This window comes from Larus michahellis, chromosome 7 (genome assembly GCF_964199755.1).
Source record: "Larus michahellis chromosome 7, bLarMic1.1, whole genome shotgun sequence".
In the NCBI taxonomy this organism is placed as follows: domain Eukaryota; kingdom Metazoa; phylum Chordata; class Aves; order Charadriiformes; family Laridae; genus Larus; species Larus michahellis.
The window spans coordinates 58,686,152-58,712,995 of NC_133902.1; the positions used below are offsets into that span (position 1 = coordinate 58,686,152).

Consider the following 26,844-nt stretch of genomic DNA (forward strand, 5'->3'; position numbering starts at 1 on the left):
ATGCAACTGAAATGCACTAAAACTGTTCTGTTAATTTCAAAAGGAGATGGGCTGCAATTTTAGCCATCTGATTTGCTCTGTCATTTCACGGATCTGCCAGGGGAAAGTGTAAATCACTAAAAATTTCAACTGCCTTCCCTTTCTCAAGAAATAAGACTTGGTTTTCATGTTGGAGACCTACTTACAACTTTCAGCCTCTCACATCCAGGAACTATTTGAACTCACATCACTAATAGCATCCGTGACTGCACGATGATGGAAATGGTCCGGACGGTCTGGGATCGATCTCCAGATTCCCAACTGACTCATATAATTTTCCTTGTATTTCACCTACAAAGAAAATCGAAGAATGAGGTCAAACAATTTGAGAAGAGAACACTCTAGACCATACAGTTTCAAGACGTTCCTTTTTCTGAAACGTCCGAACTAAAACAGTGGAAATGAGATTAACTTGCATTCACCTTTGTAACATCAAAGGCAACCAAGTGTATAATATTCCAGAGAAGGAAAGAAGTTAATATTAATAGTGCTGATCATATTTTTCTAATTATTTGACACACTTAAATAGAATGATAGCATAAATGGCATATTCCAGGTTATTAAATGACAAACACTAATTAGGAATGAAAATGTTGTATACATACACTGCTAATATCATCGGTGACCTTTCGATGATAGACAATATTCAAAGCATCTTTCACTGTGTGGTATTTGCCCTTGGTATTCTCAAAGGTTTCTTTGTAGCGCAACTGGTAAGAAAAATATCATATAAAAGAATATATTATATTTATCTGTCAGGAATTGTTTTAGTTAAATTTCCTGCCTCTTGGGAATGACATGCAAGGATATGTTACTGTCCAACATCCTAATGTAAGGCCTGAGGAATTCTAAGAAGCTGCAATTGCCTACAATCAATTGTAATTTGACTGAGACTTATGGTGAAAATTAGAGAGAAAAGGAGCTGGTACCTCTAAAGCCACATTTCACCCTATTCGCTTTCAGACTGAAGACTGAGGAAAAAACATCCATGAATCACAGGACTACTCTCTAGAATAGCAAAAGTGACACTTTTGGCATAAAAAACCTATTTATGCCTTCTTCCATGTCCTGGTCTAGAAGAAAGCAGGAAGATCATTCCAGTCTTTGCAGAAAGACCTTCTCAGAAGAAATTCAGATGTGCAAAAGAACTGGGATGCGCCTTAGCAGTATTTAAAAATCATTCTTACGAGAGCAGTAAGACTAATCACTAGAACAAAGCACCAGCCCAGCACATACCCTTTCAGGATACAACGTGCAATCTGAAATACATAGCAAAGTCTCATGAATGAGTAGAGTACTCTTAGCCACTGTCTGAGATCACAAATCACTATTCCGCTTGAAGGAAAAATCAATTTCACCTTAATAACTTTATGAGCAGCAGCTCAGATAATTTTTCTCTCTAATATGAGCACACTCTCTGTGACATGCAACTTCACTTCTAACACAAAACTGAGATGAAAATATCTGATAAAAGATGTTCTATCCTGGCTCCGGCATCAATCATATCACTCTGCACTATTTGGAGATTTCACGTGTAAGCAAATTACTTCAAGTCTATTTTTTCTTTGTTGTAAGACCACACTTCAGCACAATGGAAAATGAAAATTAATTATAATAAATGCAAAAAGCACTACAGTGACAGACATCAAGTAAAAACTCAACAATTGCTGTAATATCAAATGGAATTGTACATGCAAATGGGGCGACCTAGTTTATGACCCACACTGAGATACTCTGTGCTTTGCGTGCTTGTTCCCCATTGATCCTTTTCCTGTTCTTTTCCCAAAGAACGCAAGAAAAAGCAGCAGTGAAAGTGTTCATAGACTACATACATCACTGGCATTCAGGTAGGCTCTCTTGGCTCTTATCAAGACTGGTGTGTCAGGGACTGGCGTGTATTTGTCCTTCATCTTCTCATACTGGGTTTTATACTTTTTCTAAGAGGGACAACAAAAAGGAAAAGTTATATCTTTAACCTTAGAAGCATTTGCTAATCTGGCATTATGTTAACAACCAGGGGTGCTACACTAAGTGCATAACGGCATTCTTGCAAAGTGCTTCTGTCAAGGCTTTGGGAAACAAGCTCAGCTGCTCAGCTCTTTCTAGGGCTTCCTGGTCTTGCAGCCAGTGTACCTCAGACTGCAGACACTTAGAAACAGGTATCTTATAGAATACTAAAACTTATTTTAAAAGTGTACTCTTTTAACACAACTTATACAGCAAATGTGGAACTTAAGCATAACAGACAGAAAACTAAATGAAGGGTAAACAGATCTGAGCCTTGAAACCATCACTAAAATTAAAAATAAAGCTTCTAAACAGTTTGGCATGGTGGTACCAAACAAAAAAGCCCACATATCTTACCTCACTGACCATGTCCTTTACGTGCCTTGCATGTGTAAAGGCTGGAGTCTGACTACCAGCATGATGATGGGGTCTCTCTTTTGTGGCAAGTTCCACATACAAATACTGCAGTAAGAAGAAAAGAATCAAAACCCATCCATTTCAAGTACGACCTACTTTATCTCTCTGAAAAATGTCTGTAAATTCATATCGTATATATAACCACACAATTTACCCCAGAAAAAATAATGTGGCCTCTCCTCTTCCATACTACCTCAGTTCATCTTTCTCTGTCAGTACTCTTGATATCCCGTAACTGCCAGTACCACGCTCACAAACCAAGAAGTCAAATGCATGTGACATTAATGACCTCTCTGCCCTACACTCAGACCTAGCTTTAGATAGAGGCATCCATAAGGTCTGTTTTTCTCTGGTGAGTATCTTCATTTCGTTCTGCAAGTTTAAAAATTCCACAAAATTTGTAGCTAATAACTCAGATAATGAACTACTATGTTAATAAAGAAATGATGATGAATAAAAATAGATGGATAAAATTGCTCATTCCTCTGATGAAGACGTTCAGAAAATCAGAGCGTAACTGTACCAGAGCTCAATGCTCTATTTCAGATGGACAAAGCTGAACACATCCATTACAGACACAGTCAACACAAAAATTCATAGCCACTTAAAAATGAGCAACAGTCATTTTAAACATCCTATCTAGGAATTCTACATTGCTTTGAAATGGCCTGGAAAGATTTTGCTGTACTTCAAGAGTACATTAAGAGGGATTCCCTGATTGCTTTTCGATCAGTACAAATTTTTCACCTGGCTCTGTATTTTTTGTCCTTCCTTGGCTCTTAAGAAGTCAGGTGTGTCAAGGACAGAAGTGTATTTTGTCTTCAGCTCCTTGCCTGCAGCTCTGTAAACCAGCTGGAAAAAAAAAGGTCCATGAATTATTTCTTCTGTTACAGATGTTCATTTAGCAGCTGAGCAGCTTTGCAATTATAACATCTCATGCATTTCAGTCTGAGCTTAATTATGGCTAACAAAGATGTGCAAAAATAATAAAGAACTTACTTCACTCAAATGGGTTTTTAGTTCCTGAACTGCTCTGTATCCAGGAGTATCCAATACCACATTGTATTTAGGCCACATCTTCTTTGCAGTATCGGTGTATACATAATTAGACTGCAAAAAGAAAAGCAATATTACTTAGGAAGCTTTCCTTATTCTTAGTAGTGAAGAAAATTTTACAGTGTAACCTAACAGTGCTTTGAAACAACTAACTAGCTGCATGGCAAGAAATTCTGTCATAAGTCCTTACTCATTTTCATGTACTTGACTTCCTGGAAGCACACAGCATGCACGTAAATAAATCAATTGTTGTTATACACAGTTCTCAGAAAAAAAAAATCTTACCCAAAGCTTACGCAGGTGACGAGCACGGACCATATCAGGAGTATCATACAGGAAGCAACCCAAGCCCTTCAACCACTTCAGATCCTCTTTGTATTTATTCTATGAGGCAATCAGAAAAAGAAAACTCAAAAGTTAACTTTTGGGATAATTTCATTAATCAGTCCCTAAACACAGTTACAAAGCATTTATCTATTACAGACTAGAACGCAAGCGAGAGAAGCCAAATTCCATTTTCAGTATAAAAGCACTAGGCCTGTTGTATTCAAATACCAGGTCTCTTAACAGAAGTCACTTACATCACTTGTGATGTCCCCAACATGGCGGCAGTGCAACACCTGAGGAGTGTATGGCAAGGAAATCAAGTGTCCCTGCATCTTAAAGAAATCTGACTTGTAGATCAGCTGAAAGACAAAGAACAAATAGCATTTCACATGTCTGGTCATGCTGAATATTCTAAATCTCTTCTGCTTTTTATGTTAGGAAGACACATACGTCACTGACAGCTTCCTGTGTCGCTCTGACTTGACGGATCTCCGGTGTGTCTGGAGTGGTATGAATCTTGTCCTTGTACTTGTGGTATGTTGCTCGATACAGCCTCTGTATCAAAGGAGACAGCATTCTACACGTTAAAAACTTAAAATGGCAAGCAGTTTGGCAGAGTGTAAGCACTTCTCTTTTAAGGGCAGGTTTTTTGCTAGGTATTGCTTAACTACCAGAGAAAAGGGAGCAAGCATACTATTTTCTAATCAGGCAAAGACTTTCCACAGTTGTTTTTGATAGCAGTATCTCTAAAACATGGCGAATCAGAGACTCTAATCCTACAAATACATAAATCTGTATGTTTAATTTTCATCCTACTAAAGCCAATGACCAAAGAAGTGAGTACAGATATATAAAACCTAAAACTATCAAGACCCAGTGTCATACAGATACAATATTTTTATGCAACTTTAATCAAGTAGCATCAGATCGGTTAATAAAATTGGGCTGCAATTGATTTTATATTACGATAACAATTTTACAGGATTACAGAAAGTTAGGGTTATCAAGAACCTTAAAAAGCCATACAGCCCGACTCCAAGCCTGGATCAATGATTCCCTTGCCATTCTTGATGGATATTTGTCTAAAGTGCTCTTAAAAGCCTCAAAGAACAGGGATCCTACAATCTTCCCAGTCAACGTACTCTCATCATTTGTATCTTGGGCACTACAAACACAAGCGAAAGCAAATACATAGATTTACTGTACCTCATTAATGACTTGATTCACTTTCTTCACATTTACAAACCCAACATCTTTAGGTCCCAGAGTGTAGCCTTTAGCTTTCATGTGTTCATAGGCTTCTTTATATTTCAGCTACAAAGTGAGAAAAGGAACAAATCCAAACAGAAACTAAGTTTGATTGTGATTCTCCTTACGCAGCGGTGCTGACAGTAATTCATGCAGTATAAAGACCCAGATTTTTAAAGATAAACAAGTGAGATGTAGCTATATCAGAGTTAACTACACTACACATCATCTGTATTTTTACTGTTATCATGTGGCCCAAGATTAATAACATTTTAAATTTCTCTTGCATCTAATAAGGTATTCGCGTCTGCCTGGGGAAATTTATATTTTGATAGCAATTACTTCAGAAAATTATTTGGTTTGGTAACATTTAAATTCTGCTAAGGCAAACATTATCAATGTTTGGGCTTGCATGCACTAATAAGTTCTAACTGCCCTGACCAGCCACACCTGGGACATCAGGCCTTGCCTGAGCTATGCTGTAAGCGCATCTGTCTTCAGCCCTCTCTCTGCCCTCATTTCCTGCATGGGCACTGGTCCTATGTCATTGGTAACTTGTCTCTAGCCCTGTCTCCTGGATTTATCTTGGACCTATATTGTAGGTAGCTCATCTCCAATCTCTGCTCTGTTTCCTACAGCTCATGCCTGGATCCCCCTGGCTGGACCTCGGCCCTGGTTTCTCACCTTGTCTGGGACAATACAAGCTGCTACCATCCCCCTGCTCTGCCCACCCCATTCAGGTACAGTGTGACTTCACCCTGGAGGATGGACCACCACTTATATCGTGGTGACCCTCAGTTCCTGGCTCACGCATCCACATGGAACTGCCCCGCTCTTGTTGCTCTCTGACAAGCAATCTCGTATCTCAGAAATAACTTTCTCACACAATTGCGTGCTCATACAGGATGGGCATCAAATATTCCCTTGTAACTCGTGTTGTACAAGGATGTAGTACGTTACTTACATCACTGCCGATGTACTGGACTTGTTTAGCATGCTGAAAGCTGGGGGTATCTGTGGGAAGGCTGTAGCCAGTGGGTAGAGCATTCACACCAGCCCAGCGATACAAATTCTGCAAGAGAAGAGAGAAAGAGAGAGTTTGTGACAACTGTGTGTAATATTTGCGAGCATTCATTAGCTGCATAGGAAATCTCTTAATCGTAATTGGCAAAAGATTTCCCCCACATCTGCATTATAATGCATACTGATAGCTTAAAGGAGGGCATTTTCCCACTTTCATTTCAGAGCTGTGAAATCTAGCTTTTTTATCTGAAAAGCTAAAGACAAACATTGACTTTATAAGAATTTGCTTTTTGAATATCAGAAACCTCGTGGACCCAAAAGTTTTATACTTACTTCACTCTGTATTTTGTTTGCATGATATGCCCGCTCCAAATCTACTGTTTTATCAGTCGGAATCATTTTGCCTTTAACATTGTGCTTATATTCACCACGATAGACAGCCTGAAGAAAAGGAAAAGTAATTAGAGGAGAGTCATAATTGTGATGTTCTCTCACAGTATGTATTGTTTGCATACATAAGGGAATTTCTCTTCAAAAAAATGTATGAAAGTTTTTTGGAATCAGGCAATTCATGATTTTCGTGATTGTGTTCTCATATCTTAATAAAGGCATAGGCAATGAGTTGTAGATAACCAGCAATGATTAAACGATTAAAGAGCAAATTATTAAAAAAATATTAAAAGTCACATTTCTAGAACTTGTGAGGTGATGGCATATGCGATATCAGAGGCGAAAGGTGATACAAAAACTTACTTCACTTAAATTCAAGCCACTGAGGACATTCTGGACATAGACAGGAGTGTCCATGACCACACTGTAGTCATTCTTCATTTTTTCTGCCTTAGATTTGTACTTAATCTGCAGAGAGAAATTCAACAGCTCTAATTAGCACGGCTAGTTATTGTCAATTGAATTTATTATATTATTATATTTACTGTATTTACTATTTATTTTATTACTGAACTATTCTATTAGCAAACCAGCATTTAAACAGAAAGTCTATTGAAATTATATCTACTTCTAGAGCAGCAAAGTTTAAATAAGCATACATTTTCCAGATTACATCTGGAGTAGAATAAAGCTATGCCATCCTTTTATGACAACGGAGTGAAAAAACTAACAAGCAAAAGCAGTATCCACTCACATCACTGCGAAGATCATAGGCATGTTTGGCATGGAGAATTTCAGGAGTGTCCCAAACAAAGCAGCCAATGCCTTTCAGCCAGTTAAGATCATCCTTGTACACCACCTAAGGTAGCAGAGAAAAGAAGCAATCTGTAAGACTTCCACTGGGATCTAACCCCTTATTGCTAAATCAGTCTCAAACACAACTGTCAAACGATGGCAAGTAAGGTTTCCAGTATTTTGACTTTTTTTTTTGTTTGAAAAAATCGTAACAATTCCTTTTGGAATGTAAATACTTTTTCTTCCTTGCTTCGATCTGGCTAATAAACAAAAAAAACCCAATTATTTTTAAAAAAACTACTTGCATATCCTACTGCACAATGATTTACTGAGAGATCGCTGGCCTACTCCTGGGGTGACCTAGGCAAGGCAAATGCATAGCAGCTTTGCACCATCAGGATTTTCTCAAACTTCCAAAGTTTCCACACCTGATGCAAGCAAATAATAAAGGACAATTTACAGACAGAGTTGCCCGAACTGGTAGAACTGTAATGTTATGACCCAATGCCTACACTGATAACACTGAAATTATGCACACTAAGCCACATCTCAGCTACGCACTTATTGCCAAGTGTTACGAAAACACGATACAGCTGCTGTTTAGCAATGCGTAACACAACGGATTCAAGTGGCAACTTCAGAGTGCTCCGAAGTTTTTCCTAAATTATTTCCTCTAACAGAGCATAAATGCAAGAATCTTTTTAAAAAGTGAGCCATGAACACGTGATTTGTGAACTTACGTCACTGAGTTGGTCAGTTACTTTTCGAACATGGGCATTGATTTGAAGATCTGGTAGACAGATCCATTCATGGAGATGGGTGCGGTAATCAATTTCACTGACTTTCTTCTGCGCATCCTTAGCAGAAATTATGTCTACCATGTCTGGAATAATGTGGACTTTGGCTTTATTCTTTTCATAGACTTCCTTGTACAGACGCTGCAGAGTTAAAACAGCACATTAATAATGCTCACAAATAGTCTGAAACATTAACTGTTGATAAATTTGAAGCAAAATTGTTGATATTTTCACAGAATGTTAGTGGGAGAGCAATCACTTTGTCTATGACTAAAATTTACATCTTGCCTGCTCAAAAAATAATTTGTAGAACCTGATCAAGGGTGATAAAATACGATTTGTCAAATTTTCATTGTACTCACATGGTAAAAGGAGGCAGACTACGTAGTGCTCCCTTTTATACAAAAACATACTCACTAAAGGTTTAGCCATGCAGGCAATTTAACAGTTGAGTCCCAAGCCTGAAAAGGCATTCGTAGGTGTATTAGAGAATTCAGCAAGTGCATGTGAAATGTGGTATCTGAACGAAGGCATGTGGATTCTTTGAGCAGCCTCTTCTGAGATAAGCATGATTTTATCAGGGAAACACACATCAGAAAACAACACTTACATCAATATTAAGCTTTCCAACTCTAAGGCACCTTGCTGTATTGGGATCATCCTCAACACCTCTGGGTAGTGTGTAGAGTGCTTTAAACTTGTCATATTCTTCTCGGTATTTCACCTAAGCAGACGCAAAGAGAGGCAACAAATAACTGACTCCAACGAGTCAACTGTATTTTTGGAACAAAATTCATCAGTAAGCAAAATACGTAGTCAAGTTCAACAACCAGAGAAAGTCTTTGAAGCAGGATCTTTGTTTTCTATTTTATTCTAAGTAGCAAAGAAAGCACATCGTAACTATCATGTGAAAATAATGACAGCCGATGAGAAGACTTTAAAAATAAATAGACGTAGAATAAACTCTTTATTTATTGTTCCAGTTCTTTCATTTAAAGATATCCATGAAGAGAGTGATCTCTCACAAGCCTCAGTTCACTAAAGCATAAGATTATGTTCTTCTATACTCGGTAAAGCATCATTTAAAGACATTTGGTGTTTTTCTGACCTGGATGCTTATGCAATTTAGACTAAAAAAACCCACCTAACCAGACATTTTCAAGAAACTGTTACTACAAAACGTGACCTTTTTTTCCATGAAAAGAAGCAGCAAAGGACTATCTATCTGTTATCCAAATGCTTATCACAGAAAAGTGATTATCTACAGATACTTATCATATCTAAATTAAAAATGGAAGATAATTAAAAAAAACCAACTTTTTTACACCTATAGTGTGTGCAAGGCATGAAGGATTTCATTGCTAGAATTGATGATCTGATAAAAAAGAAGGAAGTATTTTATTCACTTACAATACTAGCGTTATGCTTCAGTTCTTTTGCACGTGCTAGGGATACAGCATCGGAGGGCAATATATAGCCAGTAGCTTTCACTTTTTCCCAGGCTTCCTTGTAGAGATTCTGTGGGGAAACAGAAAGCTTCTGTGAGTGGAAAAATTATTCTCCTGGATAATAACGAACAACCAGTAGAAATCAAAAGCCCTTCTGTTTTTATTTACATGCCGTAACTATTACTCAATATCAAGAGGCTGTACACTAGTTTAATCTTGAGAGTGCACATAAAGGGTGACAAAAATGCGTTCTACCTATTCATGTCCCATCTCTTAATTTTAATTAAGGTCTTAATTTTGTTCAGGTGGAATTTTCTTCAGGGAATCTGTTTATTAGTGCATGTATTTTGACACGACTGGAACTACAGTCAGAAAACACGTCCTCTGCATGAAATACAGCATCTTTCCCACACTCAAGCAATGTGGAGGACTAACACTGCTTTTGATAAGCTCCATGCTTGGACGGTTATCTTCAGAGTGAACAAACAAAATAAAATAAAAATCCCACACAGTAGTCCCTTAAGAGAAAAAAATGTGTAGAAACACTTACATTGCTAAAGAGATGTTTCAAATTTTGAACTCTTTCAGAATCGACTGTTTCAGTCACAGTTGTATACTTGTCCTTAGTTTTGTGGTAATCCTGCTTGTATTTCACCTGGAAGATGAAAGACAGACTTAGTTAACTTGTTTCAATTCTCAGAAGCAGCCGGGGGAAAAGCCTGAGTAGAAAAAGCGGGGAGACGTACATCACTAGCGTTTATACCACTCTGCAAAGCAGTCACGTAGAGAGGAGTGTCAGTAACAACGCCAAAGTTCTGAAAGTTCTCTTTTCCTGCAGCTGTATATTTTATCTAAGGAAACAAAACAAAGCAAAACAAAACAAACATTAATGCTGAAAATGACCAGGAATTCCCTGCCAGCTTCCTTTAAAATCAGTTCTACACAACGGAAGCCCAAGATTACAGCCCAGTTAAAAACTACTTTAAAAGTGACAGGCCATAGAAAATAAATACTGAATATATAGCCAGTATGAACTAAGGAATAATGAAAATTGCACAACGCTGTATAGCATCTAGTAGGCTAAGAGCACAATTGGCAAGGCAAGAGACACCATTTTCCCAACATAACTGTCTCACTGAAGTATCTTGTGCACAGGTGGCACACAGAAAAACAAAGTGTTATCTTCTCGCTGTCAAAACCCACAACCTCGCTGTCCTTCCTAAGCTTTCTGTGCATTCAGTAACAAAGGCGATCATGTCTCCACAAACGAAACTGAAAGTGTATTGTAACAGTTTGAACAAAATATTTCTGGTGTAATAGGAATTAGGACAGGTGTGGGTTCCAGTGAATCACAAATGGAAGAAAAAAAATAATCTTACAAATATTTCCTTATTTGAGGAAAACATGCTTACTTGGCTCTGGAGGTCATACGATTTTTTAGCATGCAGGATTTGTGGAGTATCCCAGACATAACAGCCAATTCCCTTCAGCCAATTTAAGTCATCTTTATACACCACCTGGAAGAACACAGACTATTAAGTTCGAAAGGAATTTGCCTTCTGCTTGAAGAAAGTAGTATTTGTTTCTTCTCTATATTCAGTATCTTCCACTTGTGCAAACTCAATGCAGAGGTTACCTGTGAATCTGAACCAGGCTCATTCAGTAATTCCCATTTATTTGGAAGTTTCGAAGACTAGCCCGTTTCACGGTTTGACTGAATGATTTTTACCCACAGGATTTGCCAGGGAAACTAAACCAAATAATACAGCATAGTAATAGGGCAGGCAATTAACACATCATCAAATTTTATTAGGAAGGTTGGTTGGCCCAAGTTGAGATATTGTTGACTACGTAACATGAAAAATTGTCGTGGTTCAGTGTGCCATTCACTCAGCTCAGACTCTGGGGGCTGACAGAACCCCAAATGAAGGAAGAGAAGTCTTTTCCAGACCCACTGGATCCAGGAGGATTGTGGATGCTGTCCTGGCCCCTGGGCAAATTACAACATTCCCAATTACAATACTTGAGGATCACTGCAGTGCAGAACATTCTGATTGTACCACGGTACATCCACGTCTCGTCTCTGCTTTCTATACATCTCATCCAGTTGAAAATAGATTTTGTGTTGATAGCAGTGACCCTTGGGAAGGTTTCATAAATGTTAACTTAAATTTTTTCCAATTTACGAGTGAATAATAAATAACCTGACCATTAAAATGTCCCAAAGAAAACTGTAAAAATGTAATTTTTGGTACTATGCTACTAAGCAATCAAAGACCATGGTTATCAATTTCATATATAAATACCATGGAAGATATTTGAAAGTATTTTATATTTAAATACCATAGAAAAAATTACTAAAATGTCAAACAAATAAATGAAACACATACATCACTCAAAATTTCCTGGGCTCTTCTGGCTTGAATAACATCATTTTCTTCAGGGGAACAACTCCACTGGTGGAAGTAAGTTCGGTATTCAAGATCGCTGAGGATATACTGGCACTTCTTGGCTAGTACATGATTCATCATGTCACTTGGAATATGAACATTTGCTTTGGTGTCTTCATAATTCTTTCTGTATGCCAACTAAAAGGGAAAGGTTGGGGAAAAGGTGAGAAGAGAGAATGGTGGTTTTTTGCATATTTTTTACTCTAGTAGGCTACAGGTTACAGCATAATCTGAGGTCTGCTTTCTAGATTTAGTGGCTAAAATCCCATGGGACTCAACAGGATGAAATCTCAACTTTCGTATTAATCGCTATTTATTCTGATATGTGGGATTATACTAACTTTATGCCCTGCATGACATGCTACATGTACAGTGGTGACAATAACAAAACACGAAATGTGCCTTCACTTTTCCAGCTCTTCAATTCCTATCTCAACTCAAAATTAACACTTTTTTTTTTGTAAAGCAAAAGAATCCCAAGTCCTGTAGTATTTCTTACTGTTCAGGTTCTTAAACTGAAATAGAAAAAAGTTCTTTTTCCTTATTCTAATATGTCTAATAGCTAAACAAATCCCTTTCTAACCTCCTAAATCATTTCAAGTTCAATTATTCAGCCTACATACAAAATAATCATTCAGGAAATAGAAACACGTTGAAAACAGTTTTACTGATATTATTAAGCATTGCATTATCTATGTTTAAAAATGTGACACTAAAATAAAGAAAATGGAAAATACCACACCAAGACTAATCCTTTCCTTACCGCACTCCTTATTTTCTGGAATGCCAGGGAATGAACGACACTGGGGAAATCGCCAATCTCTTTTCCAGCCAGGTAATGGCCTTTCAGCTTCTCATATATTTCCTTATATTTAAGCTGCAAAATATCCACGTGGAAATTTTAAAGTTCATTCTAACAACATACAGGGGGAAAAAAGAGGAAGAATGGAAAATTCATACTAACCTCACTATTTATGTAGTTCGCATGCTTTGCTCCAACAAGTGGAATATATTTCTCATCCAAATTGTACCCAATGGGCTTGCTAATTTCCCAAGCATTTTTATACAGTTTCTAGAAGAAAAAAAAAACACATACAGGTTTTGGTAAAAAACACATTATACTTTCCAAGAAACCTGTCTCTGCCAATTATACACATATGGAATATGATTCCTTTTATAAAGTAGTTCCTTATGCCATGAATTGTCCCAATAAAGAAAACAAAGAACGTTCATTTTGAACTCTCGTTCAGCATAAGGCAAATGGAATAAGTGTTCCAATTCAGGAATGCACCCGAGCACAAATTTGCGGTGATCTCTGCTTTCTTTACTGATTTTGGAATTCAACATTTCTCATCCAGAAGAGTCATAAAAATATCCAAAATGTAGATATGAACTCTTGTTTAAAAGTGCAGTATAGAATTGACATTGATAATCTTACAGATACATGTGCAAAATTGTGAAAAATCTCCAAGTAATACTATTGTTATTTATAAGAGCATTAACTGTGTCAGTGGCACTTTTCTAATACATCATATTTTGTTAAAAATTAAATATATTTACCTTCAGACTAAATTATGAAGCGCCTATTTGTTTGAATGAGTAGTCACGTTTTCAAAAAGTACATATCCCATTAAAATTAGTGAGGCTCTTCAAAAGTAACTGCTTAATAATGTAAATCGTCTACAATTTTCCTCTCTTACACAAAATAAATGTAAATTTTATCAGGAGTCTAGGAAGATATTATTGGATGGAATTATAAAGTGGTTTTGTCATACAAAATCTACTGCTACTACGACTACGGTATTACTACTTCCAAGCACCCCACAGCAGTGCTTTAAGATCAGTTCAATAAGAAAAGAAATTATCCTTATGCCAATGATTCAAACTGGGAAAAACTGAAACACAGAGATTAAATAACTTTCCCAGTGCCACCAGTAGACTAATGACAGAAACTGATATAGAATAGTTTTCTGAAGTCCACTCCACATTCTGTTGCTTTCAAAAGAAACAAATTAAAGCTTAGTTAGATATTTATCGAATCTTACATCGCTGTATAGTAAGGACATGTCTCTGGCGTGGTTCAGCGCAGGAGTATCATCAGACCCAATATACTGGCCTTTCTCAAGGTTAAATGTTTCTTTGTATTTTATCTACGAAAGAAAACAAACACAATATTAATTCCACAGGAGAAATAAATTATCCCAGCTAGTCCATCCATTAGAAGTAGACATTAATTTTCGGTTACGCTATCATATCTTCAGTGATGTTGTGTAGTACATTCCAACCAGTATAATACGCAGGCAAATGTCACCAGCACATCACACTACACAATCCACACCATCTTCTAGTGAAATTAAACGTACCGATCAGCAAATACAGGTTAGCAGCAACACCAGGAACTCCACTAGGACTATACAACTAACTGCTGTTCACCAAGGACAGGACTCAATTTTAAACTACTATAAGCAAAATCTATGTAAACTTGAAGTAAGGGACATGCTATATTCTACAGAAAAATGCAAATTATTTTGGATAGCAATATTGTGTTTTTCATTTCTATCACTTCTGACTAAACTTATTTACCCCGGTAAAAGTCTACTATTAATGAAGCATGCATATGCGCACACGCACACATGCGTAAGGCTAAACACAGTATAGTTTAGCAAAAGCAATTATGTCATCTACTAATTCTAGCAATAGAACAGTTTGTATTTTAAAAAAAGTACATACATCGCTCTGATTGACGGAGTTCATCTTTGCCAACACAATGTCGGGAGTGTCAACCACACTGGTATAATTGGAAAAGTTATCAAGGGCTTCTTTCGTATACGCTCTCTGCAAAGAGATGAAATATTTTCTTAAACACCGTGCTTGAGAAAGAGGAGCTAATCGCAGAACTGCTCAAATATTTTCTCTTACCTTATTTATCAGTTCTTGTGCATTCTTAACTTTCTTATGCTCCACCGAATCCAGAGGAATCCAACCACAGCCACGAAGCCATTCCAAATCAGATTTATAAATATTCTAAAACATAAAAGATAATAAAAAAGGAAAGAAATTATTTAATTCAGGGTGACATTTTTCAGTCTTACGTAATATGGACAACATACTTAGACGAAACTAAGTGGAAATTACATAGTATGTAGGTAACATCACTTACATCACTTTGCAGATCGTAGGCCTTCCTTGCCTGAATACAGTCATTCTGGTCGGGATGGCACGTCCATTCATGCAGGTATTGGCGGTAGTCAATATTGCTGACCAAGTTCTGACATTCCTTTGCTGCTACAACTGCCACCATATCCGGAGGGATGTGAATTTTGGACTTTGTTTTGTGATAGTCTGATTTGTACAACCTGTCATTCTGGATCTCTCCTGCGTGCTCAAACCACACCAGTTTGGGATCGTCTCTCATACTGGCAACTCCAACATAGTGACCTCTTTGTTGGATGTAGTCGGCTTTGTATTTAAGCTGATGGAAGAGGGGAGAAATACACATAAAATCAACACTGATTCTATCTGCTCTGTTCCTAACCTGTGAACAGCTATGGTTTCATCAACACAAAGAACAGATGAAACCGGGAGTTGTCAACTGCACTCTTAGGTTTTCAGGACATGACCAGATAAAAATATGACACAAACAGTAATGTTACTTTGCATAGTCCTTCTACTTCAAAATCTATAATTTTGTAAACAAAAAAAAAATAATTTCAGTAAACAGTATTTTCAACATAAAAGGAAAGCCTTGTCAGAAAATGTTTGCTAATAAGCATTTTGCCTCATTTTTTTAACATATCTTTGTAACAAATTATTTCAGACTGTCTGAAGAGTGGGTGCTTATTTAAGGTATCTACATCACACTGTTTTGATAAAATGTATATTCAAACTAAGAGACATGTAATAATTTCAACATCCATTATGCAGAAGTTTAAAATGTAATGTGCATACCATCTTACAGTTTTTCAAGGAGGAAGCCTCTGTAATATGCCCAAAAGTGAAATCAGAGCCATTTATTATAATCATAATATCACTTCATTTATTTAATGTTTATAAAATATGGAAGTCCACCTCAGTTGATTTTGAAAGGACTGTTTGTGGAGAAAGTGAAGGTGGAAGGATAATCTCACCTTTCAGACTGGTATCTGTAAAACCCATAATAACAAAGATGGCTGAATGTTTGGAGGACAGTGGACTTCATGGGCCATGAAAAGTCTCCTGGACGTTACCCCTAATGGAAAGCTTTCTATACCTGCTGTTGAATTTCCAAGGCTTTTAACATTTCCAGACTTCCAAGCCCTTGCTTTCCTAATGAGAAAAAGTATTACCTCACTTTGGACATCATTTGAGCGTTTGGCATGACAGATCTGCACAGTGTCAGGAGGCAAGAGGTAACCAGTGGCTTTTTCTTTCTCCCAGCCTTCCTTGTATAAATTCTGTAGAAAATGAAAGTGAGGAGGAATTCAACACTACTATAATGATAGTTATTACCATGTATATGTAACCTATATTAGAGTAGAAGAATAAAGAGTCTTTCCTTTAAGACATTCTTAATAGGGCAAGTTTTCTAAATTCCTCAAAAGAGTTATTAATGTGAGTAGAAACTGCCAAGGAGAGATCACGTACCTGATTAAGAATTCTGGCTGCCTCTCGGGCCATATCTAGCTGTGGGGTATCTGTGAGAGTATAATTTGACTTGACCTCATTCCATTCTTTGTGGTATTTAATCTAGAACAGAGAAAGAAATTACTACCTTGCAGCACCATCACAAAACTGTGAAAACAAAATAGCAAGACCTGTATTTTATGCATGAAATAATGTATAAACCCCTAAATTTGCAAAGCATTTAGGCATGACATATTAAATATACATCCAAATGGGTATTTTTTAAAAAAAGGAAATTATACAAGACAAGAAATTACAAAATTTTTCAGAGAAAATTTTGAAAACTTCTTCCAAGGCAGCTGGATGGACAGGGAAGAATCGTCAGAAGTCAAAGTTATGCCACCTCTTTGGTCTACAGGGATGTACAGCCAACAGCCAAGCAAGAAGTGTCCAAACCTGGGCAATAGATTTTAAGCTTTTTAAGAGCAATTCTCTTTACTCAGCATGATCTCTATGTGAATGCAGCATTTGAGCATCTCCCAACCACAGACACCTACAGAGTCATGTTCCCAAACGTGTGTATGTGGTTGCATGGCAGTACGCCATTCAACTGTACCATTGTTACTGCCAACCTTTCACCACTGTTTGAGTTCATGTAAGTGCTCAGCTTGGCCTGTCTCTAACAGAAGCACATAGAAAAAAAGAAACAAACTCAGGAAGTGAGAGGAGGTCATGTCATTTCATCCTCACAGACCAGCTCCTCACAGACTAGCCTCAAAAACATATAAAGAATGGCAAACTGACAGCACACCAGTTTTGCTCATGTTTATTGTTACACGGTAGTTAACTAAAAAGTGCGAACTCATATTGGTGTAAGTGAGAAGGATTAAACATTATGGTTGACAGAGTGCAAGTGGCTATTTATGTTCGTGTTGTCGATGATCACCAATGAGATCAGCCAAGACTGAAAGAAGGGCCTGGTTGCAGAACCACCACTGGCTTTTCACATGTCTAGGAAAGATGTTATTCTGCTTGAGGAGCTTCTTCCCTCATAAGTGATGGAGATGAGCTAGTGAGGTCCTGTTCGTATTTATGTCATACATTCTCAGAATTCCCAGAGACTGACCAGGAACTCTTTTGCATTTTTTTTAAAAGATAAAATCCTACCACATAACTATACAGACCAAGTTAACAGCCCGGAAACACGCTAGCAAACTTACATCACTAAGAATTTCACCGCTATTCTTTGCTGTGATATAATCAACTCTGTCTGCCACTGGAGTAAATGGAAGAGTTTCAGCTTTTGTACGGTACTTTCTCTATACAAGAAAAAAGATGAACAGTCAGATTAGACTGGGATATTTCATTGCTAACACAGCAATTCTGAATACATAGACAAGACAAGAAAGTTTACACGGGAAGAAAATCTCTCCATAGACAATGAATGCTGTTGAAATACTCCAGTTATATTTTTTATTTTAAAAAATATTGATGTATTCAATCATTAAAAATACTTTGAATTACAAATACCCTTAAGAAAATTTTAGCATGGGAAAACATTTTGTTACCTCGTTCAAGAGATCTCCAGCATATTTGACGTGGTTGATTCCAACTGAATCATTTGGCAACCATCCAATTCCCCGTAGCCATTCTAAATCAGATTTGTAAATAGCCTGGGGAAATAAATAGGGTCCATGCTGTTAGCTATAGTTTCCTGTACAATCCAGCAAGATTCATAAAGGCACTTACTTGTACTGGTTAAAAGGAGAGCAGTTAATTCCAACATGAGCACTATATCTGACTTTATCACACTCCAAACTTGGCAATATGTAACAGTGGCATATACACATGCATTCCCAATAAACAGTAACGCCAATTCACTGAATTCAGCAGAGATTCCCACTACTTAGAGCTGAAGCAGACTAAGAGGAGACAATACAGTAATAAGTTAACTTACATCACTCTGAAGATCGTAGGCTTTCCTAGCTTGTATGACATCATTCTGATCTGGAAGACAGATCCACTGATGCAAGTATTGACGGTAATCAACATCACTGACCAAAGACTGACCATGTTTAGCTGACAGGATAGACAGCATGTCTACTGGTAGGTGGCACTGTGTCTTCCACTTGGCAAAGTGTTTCTTGTATTCTAGTTCGCTCTGAACTTTGCCTATGCCAAGGGCAAACTGCATTTTCGTATCTTCTTTTGCATTTGGAACTCCAACATAATGTCCTTTCTGCTTCTCGTGTTCCAGTTTGTATTTATACTGGGTAAAGAGCAAAGAGCACCATTACTAACAGTTATCACGAAATAGCTCTTAAACCATGTGAAGAGCTCAATGCCTCTTTTGGCACTTACGTCACTAGCAATTTCCCTAGAAGCTTTGGCTGCCTTGATTGGGATTGCATCTGCTCTCAAATCATAACTCATCTTCACCTCATCCCAAGCTTCTTTATACAGTTTCTGAAAAGATAAAAAAAGTCACGCATATGTTAAATACTCTGGCATTTGCCATTAAAGAAACACATAGTTTACTGCCATTGGTTTGCTGTAATACCATGAGAATCTTTTGTGCATTACTCCTGCTCCTAGCCATAAATACTGCTGCAAATCTTACTGCCTTTCAAACATGTATAGTACCTGCAACACCAGTTTTGCAACCTCTACAGCATAGAAAGATATTTGTAAAAGTTTAGAAAATATTTATATGCCTTGGGCTCTCATCCATTTCAACAGAATATCATCTCAGTGGGGCATGATATTAACAATTTTTAAAAAACTGTATGTAAGCATTTATTTTAAAATGTCTGAATATTTTAAGAATACTCAGCAGAGGGAAGGGAATGTTGCATGCCCTGTACGAGGACAAACTTCAATGAGACTTATATCACTTAATCTTCAACTTTGTTAGAAACATCTTAGAATGTTAAAATTCACTGGATGGACATACTAGTTTATAGAAATGTAGAAAATAGAATGATAAGCATACCTGGCTATAATTAGCAGCATTAGTCTTGGCTAGGTTGATTTCTGGTGTGTCTGGCATAATATGGATCATAGTCTTGTCCTTTTCCCAGGCTTCTTTGTATTTTGGCTGTTAAAATAGTTCATTTTGTGATATTGTAATTATGGATTTTCACTTGTCAAGAACATAAAATCCCATAAATCTCTCCTGAATTACCATCTCCAAAAAGTAAAATGGCTGGAAAAGCATTAACTTAAAACACCACTGGTCAATTTTATATTTTAGCAGTGAGATTTGTCTTTAACCATTTATAGCCTCCAAACAACTTTAAGAACATTGTGACGTACAATGCTGACTTGTTCGGCATTCGCTTTAGCCAAAATAACGTCTGGGGAGTCAACAACACTGGTGTATTTCAGGCTTTCAATAGGCGTACGATACACATTATCACTCAGGAGATCCTGGGCATGCTTCACTCTCTTAACTTCTGGAGACTCATTCGGCAACCAGCCAATTCCACGGAGCCACTCCAGGTCTGACTTATAGACAGCCTGTATCAGACATGGTCAGAAAAGGACAACATTGTGTTTAAAATGCCTGTCAATTATTTTAAACTATACAAAGCAGTTTATGTTTTAGAAAAAGTCAAATCAGCTACAGCTAGATTAATCCTTTTTATATACAAGAAATGTTCAGTGTCATAAGTGAAACACAATCTGGGAACCAGGTTTTAAGTAGTTCATTTCTTACACAATACATTCTAAATCTTGTGCAGTTAAATAGAGGGGAAACAACTGAACAGGATTGCCGTTAATGATGATGAGTATTAAGATCTGAAAAGAGTCTTCCTGTCCCATCCAAAATACTTATTCCTCTAGTCACTTCGACAATTTACAAGTCCAAACAAAAAAATCAAGCTGCCCACCCAGAAATTTGACAAAAAGGACAAAAAAAAAAGGTAATGGGGATTGGAGGAAACTAGCAATAACTCCTGAAGTGGTATCAGGCAACATTATTAAGTTTTAATCAAGCAAATCCTTCAGCAAGGAATGTGAACCTCATCTCAAAAGCTCGTAATTGAAACAGAGGAAAAGTGACTGATACTGACTGATAAGTAGGAAAGCCAAGTCAGGAAATCAGCTGCACTGATGACTCCTGCTTTGAAATCAGCCACTAAAACATCCTAACTGCTATCTTACATTGCGTTCTTTCAGTTAAATAATTTTCCAAGTCGTCTCAGTTATACATATGTAATAAAAGCCACCTGATCCCAAAGCAATAAACCGAAGTTATTTCATAAGTCAGATCAAAGTAAGAGAGACAAATCCCTCATCCTCTCCAAATCACAACAGTCCAAAGGCATATGTAATATAGCAGTTTCAACAAAAGCTGTTATAAAATTTAGAGGTAAAACCAATACTTTTAAAAGACAAAAAGAGCAGATCATAGGAGTAACATGAAAAACTGAAGAGACTAAAGATAAATCTTTAGATATTACATAATATATATTAGATAGACATATATTAGATATTAGATAATATCAGGTCATCAAAATAAGGCTATAATATATTAAATAGCAACAGTAGTAACTACCACATCACTACTCATACGCACATCACTCTGGAGGTCGTAGGCCTTCCTTGCGTGGATCACGTCATTCTGGTCGGGTAGACACGTCCACTGGTGGAAGTACTGGCGGTAGTCAACATCACTGACTAGCGTCTGGCACTCCTTGGCTGCCTGCACGGACATCGCGTCGACCGGAATGTGGACCTGGGCCTTGGAATCATGGTACGCCTTCCTGTAAATGCGGTCGTTCTGCAGCATCATGGCACGCGCAGCCCACGACAGTTTGGGATCCTCCTGGGCAGTCCGGCACCCAATGTAGTGGCCTTTCTGCTTCTCGTGCGTTTCCTTGTACTTGTACTAGAAAAGCAGAAACAACGTAAGTAGCCACACATTGCTCACCTGAACGTGATTAATGAACAAAAAAGGCGCTCAGCTTCCTAAGCTGCAACCCTTTGAACTGAGCTTCACTCGCTTCTGCTGAGCAGGACACAGGGAGAGACAGACACAGCAACCACATTAAGAGAAGACTGTACCTCACTAGCAATGTCTCGGGAAGCCTTGGCGTGTTTGATGGGAATGGCATCAGCTCTTATGTCATAGCTTTTCGCCTTGGCCTCATCCCAGGCCTTCTGATAATGTTTCTGCAAAGGAAAATAATCACCATTGTTACATGCAGTCAGGACTCTGATAGTAATGTCTTTTCCTAAAACCTACTCTGGAAGAGCAATTGTCACACTCTTGATTTTGTAACGCTTCACATGCATATCATTTTATTCTCTTACGTTGCTGATGTTGAGAGCATTGACTTTGGACTGCAGCATCACAGGAGTATCAGAAGGTATGGAAATCTGCGTCTTATCTTTATCCCAGGCTTCACGATACAGACGCTAAGGAGAAAGGAAGCACAATGACATTTCACTATGGTCTGAACACTGAGAGAACCTCACCAACAGGAATTCTTAGCTAATTCTGACTTGAATTAGTTTCCAGTCAGCCATTCCCATGGCAGAAATTCTACTCCCCATCACAAAGAAAAGAAACACCATCACACAAAGGAAAGGTAAGGGAAAGGTAAGCTTACGTCACTCATCTGCAAAGCATTGATCTTGGCCTGGACAACGTCTGGCGTGTCAGTAATGCTGGTGAATTTCATCTCATCTGGCCGCGTGCGGTACAACCTCTCATTCAGGAGCTCCTGGGCTTTCTTTGCTTTGACCACATCTACAGAACCTTCTGTCAACCAGCCGATGCCTCGCAGCCACTCCAGGTCTGACTTGTACACGTTCTACAAATAAACCAAGGGTTAATGACGTTGCAGAGACAACTCTATGTGCAGAGCGGGTTTGTACAAGGCTTTCCCCAAGCTCCTTCTCATACAGCTACACAACAAGCAGCAAATGAGACTGTGGCGTGCCCAGCCCTTCCCACGCACAGCTAAACCCCTATTTTGCACAGCAACAAAGATACCTTTAAAGATACTTGCTACACACAAATCAGTGGCACAATCTGCAAGCAATCTGCAAGCAAAAGGCAAACAAACATTCTACAGTGGACCAAAAAAACAGGGCTTCATTCCATGCGAACTGCCTGGAGTACTTCTGGAGCCCAAGCTGAAAACACTACTGATCTGGAAAGGATCATCCAGATGAACTAAAATGAACATACTAGGACCGACTGCAGGCTCATGAACCTGCATTTGAAAAGATACTTGCGCAGTCACTAACAAACGGAGCCTGTCATAAAGCTTTTCTACAGTTATTCTCACTCACATCACTCTGGAGGTCGTAGGCCTTCCTTGCGTGGATCACGTCATTCTGGTCGGGCAGACACGTCCACTGGTGGAGGTACTGGCGGTAGTCAACATCACTGACTAGCGTCTGGCACTCCTTGGCTGCCTGCACGGACATCGCGTCGACCGGAATGTGGACCTGGGCCTTGGAATCATGGTACGCCTTCCTGTAAATGCGGTCGTTCTGCAGCATCATGGCACGCGCAGCCCACGACAGTTTGGGATCCTCCTGGGCAGTCCGGCACCCAATGTAGTGGCCTTTCTGCTTCTCGTGCGTTTCCTTGTACTTGTACTAGAAAAGCAGAAACAACGTAAGTAGCCACACATTGCTCACCTGAACGTGATTAATGAACAAAAAAGGCGCTCAGCTTCCTAAGCTGCAACCCTTTGAACTGAGCTTCACTCGCTTCTGCTGAGCAGGACACAGGGAGAGACAGACACAGCAACCACATTAAGAGAAGACTGTACCTCACTAGCAATGTCTCGGGAAGCCTTGGCGTGTTTGATGGGAATGGCATCAGCTCTTATGTCATAGCTTTTCGCCTTGGCCTCATCCCAGGCCTTCTGATAATGTTTCTGCAAAGGAAATTAATCACCATTGTTACATGTTACAGGATTCTCTGATACTATTGTCTTTTCTTAAAACCTACTCTCAGACTTAACAGCTTGGGCACTCTGTTGGCCCACTGTAACTGTCAGCGTTACAGTAATGATCCTGGCAAGTGTCTTAATAGAAAAGTCATGTCTTTTAGTAGGTGCAAAATCTAAAACACAAAGAGGTGCCTGAAATATTCCTGAAAACACATCACAAGGTCCCTTTTAACAGACTGCTGCAGACCACATGCATGAGCTCCCAACACAGGCCCCAGACAGGGAGTCCAGCTGACAGAGTGTACGCCTCCATGACCAACACTGAATTCTGCATGACCCTACAACAGTCAGACGTTCTGCTCACACACACCTGATTGCAGGATCATAGCTACTGGTGACAAAACATCTGTTCTACTGACAAAACGTATCCAGACCCTACTTAAGTTATGAAGCCTCCTGACAGCTGCTAGAGACTTCTTTCTTTACCAACGTTTTTTAGTCCTACCAAGAAAGTGAGTGTAGGCAGAGAGGCTCAGGCCATTGGTGAGACTGAACAGAAACCAAACTGCCTTCATGTGTCTAGAGACACCCAACCTGTCCAGGACATCAAGCCTAAGAACATGAGAGCTCCTTCTTTAGCGGCACCTGGGACCACAGAAGCTTGGTCAGCCCACTGGGTCAGCCCAGTTATCATTAGTACAGGTGGGTAAATGAAGTGATTTTTAGTTCATTTTTGATGACCGTGGAAATTCAGAAACTGAATGCTATTGCAGGTCAGACTACAAGGAAATTAGAAAAACGCAGTAATCAAAGCAGGAGCAAGACAAAAACAGGGTAAGTGAAATGTCTGTTTCAATAACACTGGAAATATTCACACCTAATTCAATCACATGAGGTATTTTTGAAAAATACTTAACATACTATCAACATCAAGAAAGGCTGGGAGTAAATACAGTTTCCAGGCAAAGCCCCAGACAAGTCCTGCTGAAAATGCAAAATGGGAAATGTTTCCAGCTTTACAGAACTCCCAGTGTGTTAGTCCCATAAAACTAGTGAGTGAAACAACAAAAATCTGCAAAACATGGCAGGGTCGATGAGTCTACAGACTCCAACAACAACTCCAGGGAAAGTATTTGCCAGTTTTTGTCAAAGGGAGGAGCAGTTGTGTGGAACTGCACACTGAACTTTGGAGTTCGCTCCCGAACACACAGCCTATCAAGCAAGGCAGGAAGCTCCATGAGTCACCCTCTCAGGAATCTGCACAGTTTAGGACAAAAGAAGACAGTGCTGCCACATTCCATGGAAGCAGTTCCATGAATTTCACATTCACACAGACTGAGAGAGGATACAATGGCATGGATTCCAGAACACCACCTCGGGCCTCCTTGCATAATGAATGTCTGGTCCGTAAACAGTGGTTCATCAACAACACACGCTGCCTAAATAGCCCCTAGATGTAAGGGGGCAGCTGTTTACAAGCACATTACAAGACGGTGTTAGTACACCAGCATTTACAGCAAAACCTAAGAGACACAGGCCAAACGCTGGAAGAACAATTGTCACTCTTAATTTTGTAACGCTTCACATGCATATCACTTTATTCTCTTACGTTGCTGATGTTGAGAGCATTGACTTTGGACTGCAGCATCACAGGAGTATCAGAAGGTATGGAAATCTGCGTCTTATCTTTATCCCAGGCTTCACGATACAGACGCTAAGGAGAAAGGAAGCACAATGACATTTCACTATGGTCTGAACACTGAGAGAACCTCACCAACAGGAATTCTTAGCTAATTCTGACTTGAATTAGTTTCCAGTCAGCCATTCCCATGGCAGAAATTCTACTCCCCATCACAAAGAAAAGAAACACCATCACACAAAGGAAAGGTAAGGGAAAGGTAAGCTTACGTCACTCATCTGCAAAGCATTGATCTTGGCCTGGACAACGTCTGGCGTGTCAGTAATGCTGGTGAATTTCATCTCATCTGGCCGCGTGCGGTACAACCTCTCATTCAGGAGCTCCTGGGCTTTCTTTGCTTTGACCACATCTACAGAACCTTCTGTCAACCAGCCGATGCCTCGCAGCCACTCCAGGTCTGACTTGTACACGTTCTACAAATAAACCAAGGGTTAATGACGTTGCAGAGACAACTCTATGTGCAGAGCGGGTTTGTACAAGGCTTTCCCCAAGCTCCTTCTCATACAGCTACACAACAAGCAGCAAATGAGACTGTGGCGTGCCCAGCCCTTCCCACGCACAGCTAAACCCCTATTTTGCACAGCAAGGAAATTACCGGTCTTTTAAAGATACTTGCTACATGCAAATCAATGGTGCAATCTGCAAGCATACATTCAGCAACAGACCAAAAAACCATCAGAAACATATGCTTTGTTTCCCTTCCATGCGAACTGCCTGGAGTACTTCTGGAGCCCAAGCTGAAAACACTACTGATCTGGAAAGGATCATCCAGATGAACTAAAATGAACATACTAGGACCGACTGCAGGCTCATGAACCTGCATTTGAAAAGATACTTGCGCAGTCACTAACAAACGGAGCCTGTCATAAAGCTTTTCTACAGTTATTCTCACTCACATCACTCTGGAGGTCGTAGGCCTTCCTTGCGTGGATCACGTCATTCTGGTCGGGTAGACACGTCCACTGGTGGAAGTACTGGCGGTAGTCAACATCACTGACTAGCGTCTGGCACTCCTTGGCTGCCTGCACGGACATCGCGTCGACCGGAATGTGGACCTGGGCCTTGGAATCATGGTACGCCTTCCTGTAAATGCGGTCGTTCTGCAGCATCATGGCACGCGCAGCCCACGACAGTTTGGGATCCTCCTGGGCAGTCCGGCACCCAATGTAGTGGCCTTTCTGCTTCTCGTGCGTTTCTTTGTACTTGTACTAGAAAAGCAGAAACAACGTAAGTAGCCACACATTGCTCACCTGAACGTGATTAATGAACAAAAAAGGCGCTCAGCTTCCTAAGCTGCAACCCTTTGAACTGAGCTTCACTCGCTTCTGCTGAGCAGGACACAGGGAGAGACAGACACAGCAACCACATTAAGAGAAGACTGTACCTCACTAGCAATGTCTCGGGAAGCCTTGGCGTGTTTGATGGGAATGGCGTCAGCTCTTATGTCATAGCTTTTCGCCTTGGCCTCATCCCAGGCCTTCTGATAATGTTTCTGCAAAGGAAAATAATCACCATTGTTACATGCAGTCAGGACTCTGATAGTAATGTCTTTTCCTAAAACCTACTCTGGAAGAGCAATTGTCACACTCTTGATTTTGTAACGCTTCACATGCATATCATTTTATTCTC

General features: G+C 39.1%; 1 protein-coding gene across 50 annotated transcripts in view; it reads right to left on the minus strand.

The window, feature by feature from the left end:
* Positions 1-26,844, minus strand: part of NEB (nebulin) — a 124,142-nt gene that overhangs the window by 37,459 nt on the left and 59,839 nt on the right. For all 50 annotated transcript variants that reach the window (XM_074594102.1, XM_074594101.1, XM_074594097.1 and 47 more), the window contains exons 71-115: positions 26,600-26,707; positions 26,112-26,423; positions 25,425-25,628; positions 25,126-25,230; positions 23,394-23,501; positions 22,906-23,217; positions 22,218-22,421; positions 21,919-22,023; positions 21,670-21,777; positions 21,182-21,493; positions 19,915-20,118; positions 19,592-19,696; positions 18,961-19,065; positions 18,557-18,868; positions 18,168-18,272; positions 17,820-17,918; positions 16,621-16,722; positions 16,323-16,430; positions 15,158-15,469; positions 14,917-15,021; positions 14,728-14,832; positions 14,043-14,147; positions 12,962-13,069; positions 12,761-12,874; positions 11,938-12,135; positions 10,960-11,064; positions 10,294-10,398; positions 10,098-10,202; positions 9,510-9,617; positions 8,710-8,823; positions 8,043-8,240; positions 7,262-7,366; positions 6,871-6,975; positions 6,451-6,558; positions 6,059-6,166; positions 5,053-5,160; positions 4,297-4,401; positions 4,101-4,205; positions 3,805-3,903; positions 3,463-3,573; positions 3,211-3,315; positions 2,404-2,508; positions 1,872-1,976; positions 645-749; positions 226-330 (exon numbers count right to left, since the gene is read on the minus strand). In XM_074594102.1, the coding sequence (XP_074450203.1) occupies positions 226-330; positions 645-749; positions 1,872-1,976; positions 2,404-2,508; positions 3,211-3,315; positions 3,463-3,573; positions 3,805-3,903; positions 4,101-4,205; positions 4,297-4,401; positions 5,053-5,160; positions 6,059-6,166; positions 6,451-6,558; positions 6,871-6,975; positions 7,262-7,366; positions 8,043-8,240; positions 8,710-8,823; positions 9,510-9,617; positions 10,098-10,202; positions 10,294-10,398; positions 10,960-11,064; positions 11,938-12,135; positions 12,761-12,874; positions 12,962-13,069; positions 14,043-14,147; positions 14,728-14,832; positions 14,917-15,021; positions 15,158-15,469; positions 16,323-16,430; positions 16,621-16,722; positions 17,820-17,918; positions 18,168-18,272; positions 18,557-18,868; positions 18,961-19,065; positions 19,592-19,696; positions 19,915-20,118; positions 21,182-21,493; positions 21,670-21,777; positions 21,919-22,023; positions 22,218-22,421; positions 22,906-23,217; positions 23,394-23,501; positions 25,126-25,230; positions 25,425-25,628; positions 26,112-26,423; positions 26,600-26,707 (6,279 nt within the window). The remainder of the gene's footprint in view (positions 1-225; positions 331-644; positions 750-1,871; positions 1,977-2,403; positions 2,509-3,210; positions 3,316-3,462; positions 3,574-3,804; positions 3,904-4,100; positions 4,206-4,296; positions 4,402-5,052; positions 5,161-6,058; positions 6,167-6,450; positions 6,559-6,870; positions 6,976-7,261; positions 7,367-8,042; positions 8,241-8,709; positions 8,824-9,509; positions 9,618-10,097; positions 10,203-10,293; positions 10,399-10,959; positions 11,065-11,937; positions 12,136-12,760; positions 12,875-12,961; positions 13,070-14,042; positions 14,148-14,727; positions 14,833-14,916; positions 15,022-15,157; positions 15,470-16,322; positions 16,431-16,620; positions 16,723-17,819; positions 17,919-18,167; positions 18,273-18,556; positions 18,869-18,960; positions 19,066-19,591; positions 19,697-19,914; positions 20,119-21,181; positions 21,494-21,669; positions 21,778-21,918; positions 22,024-22,217; positions 22,422-22,905; positions 23,218-23,393; positions 23,502-25,125; positions 25,231-25,424; positions 25,629-26,111; positions 26,424-26,599; positions 26,708-26,844) is intronic.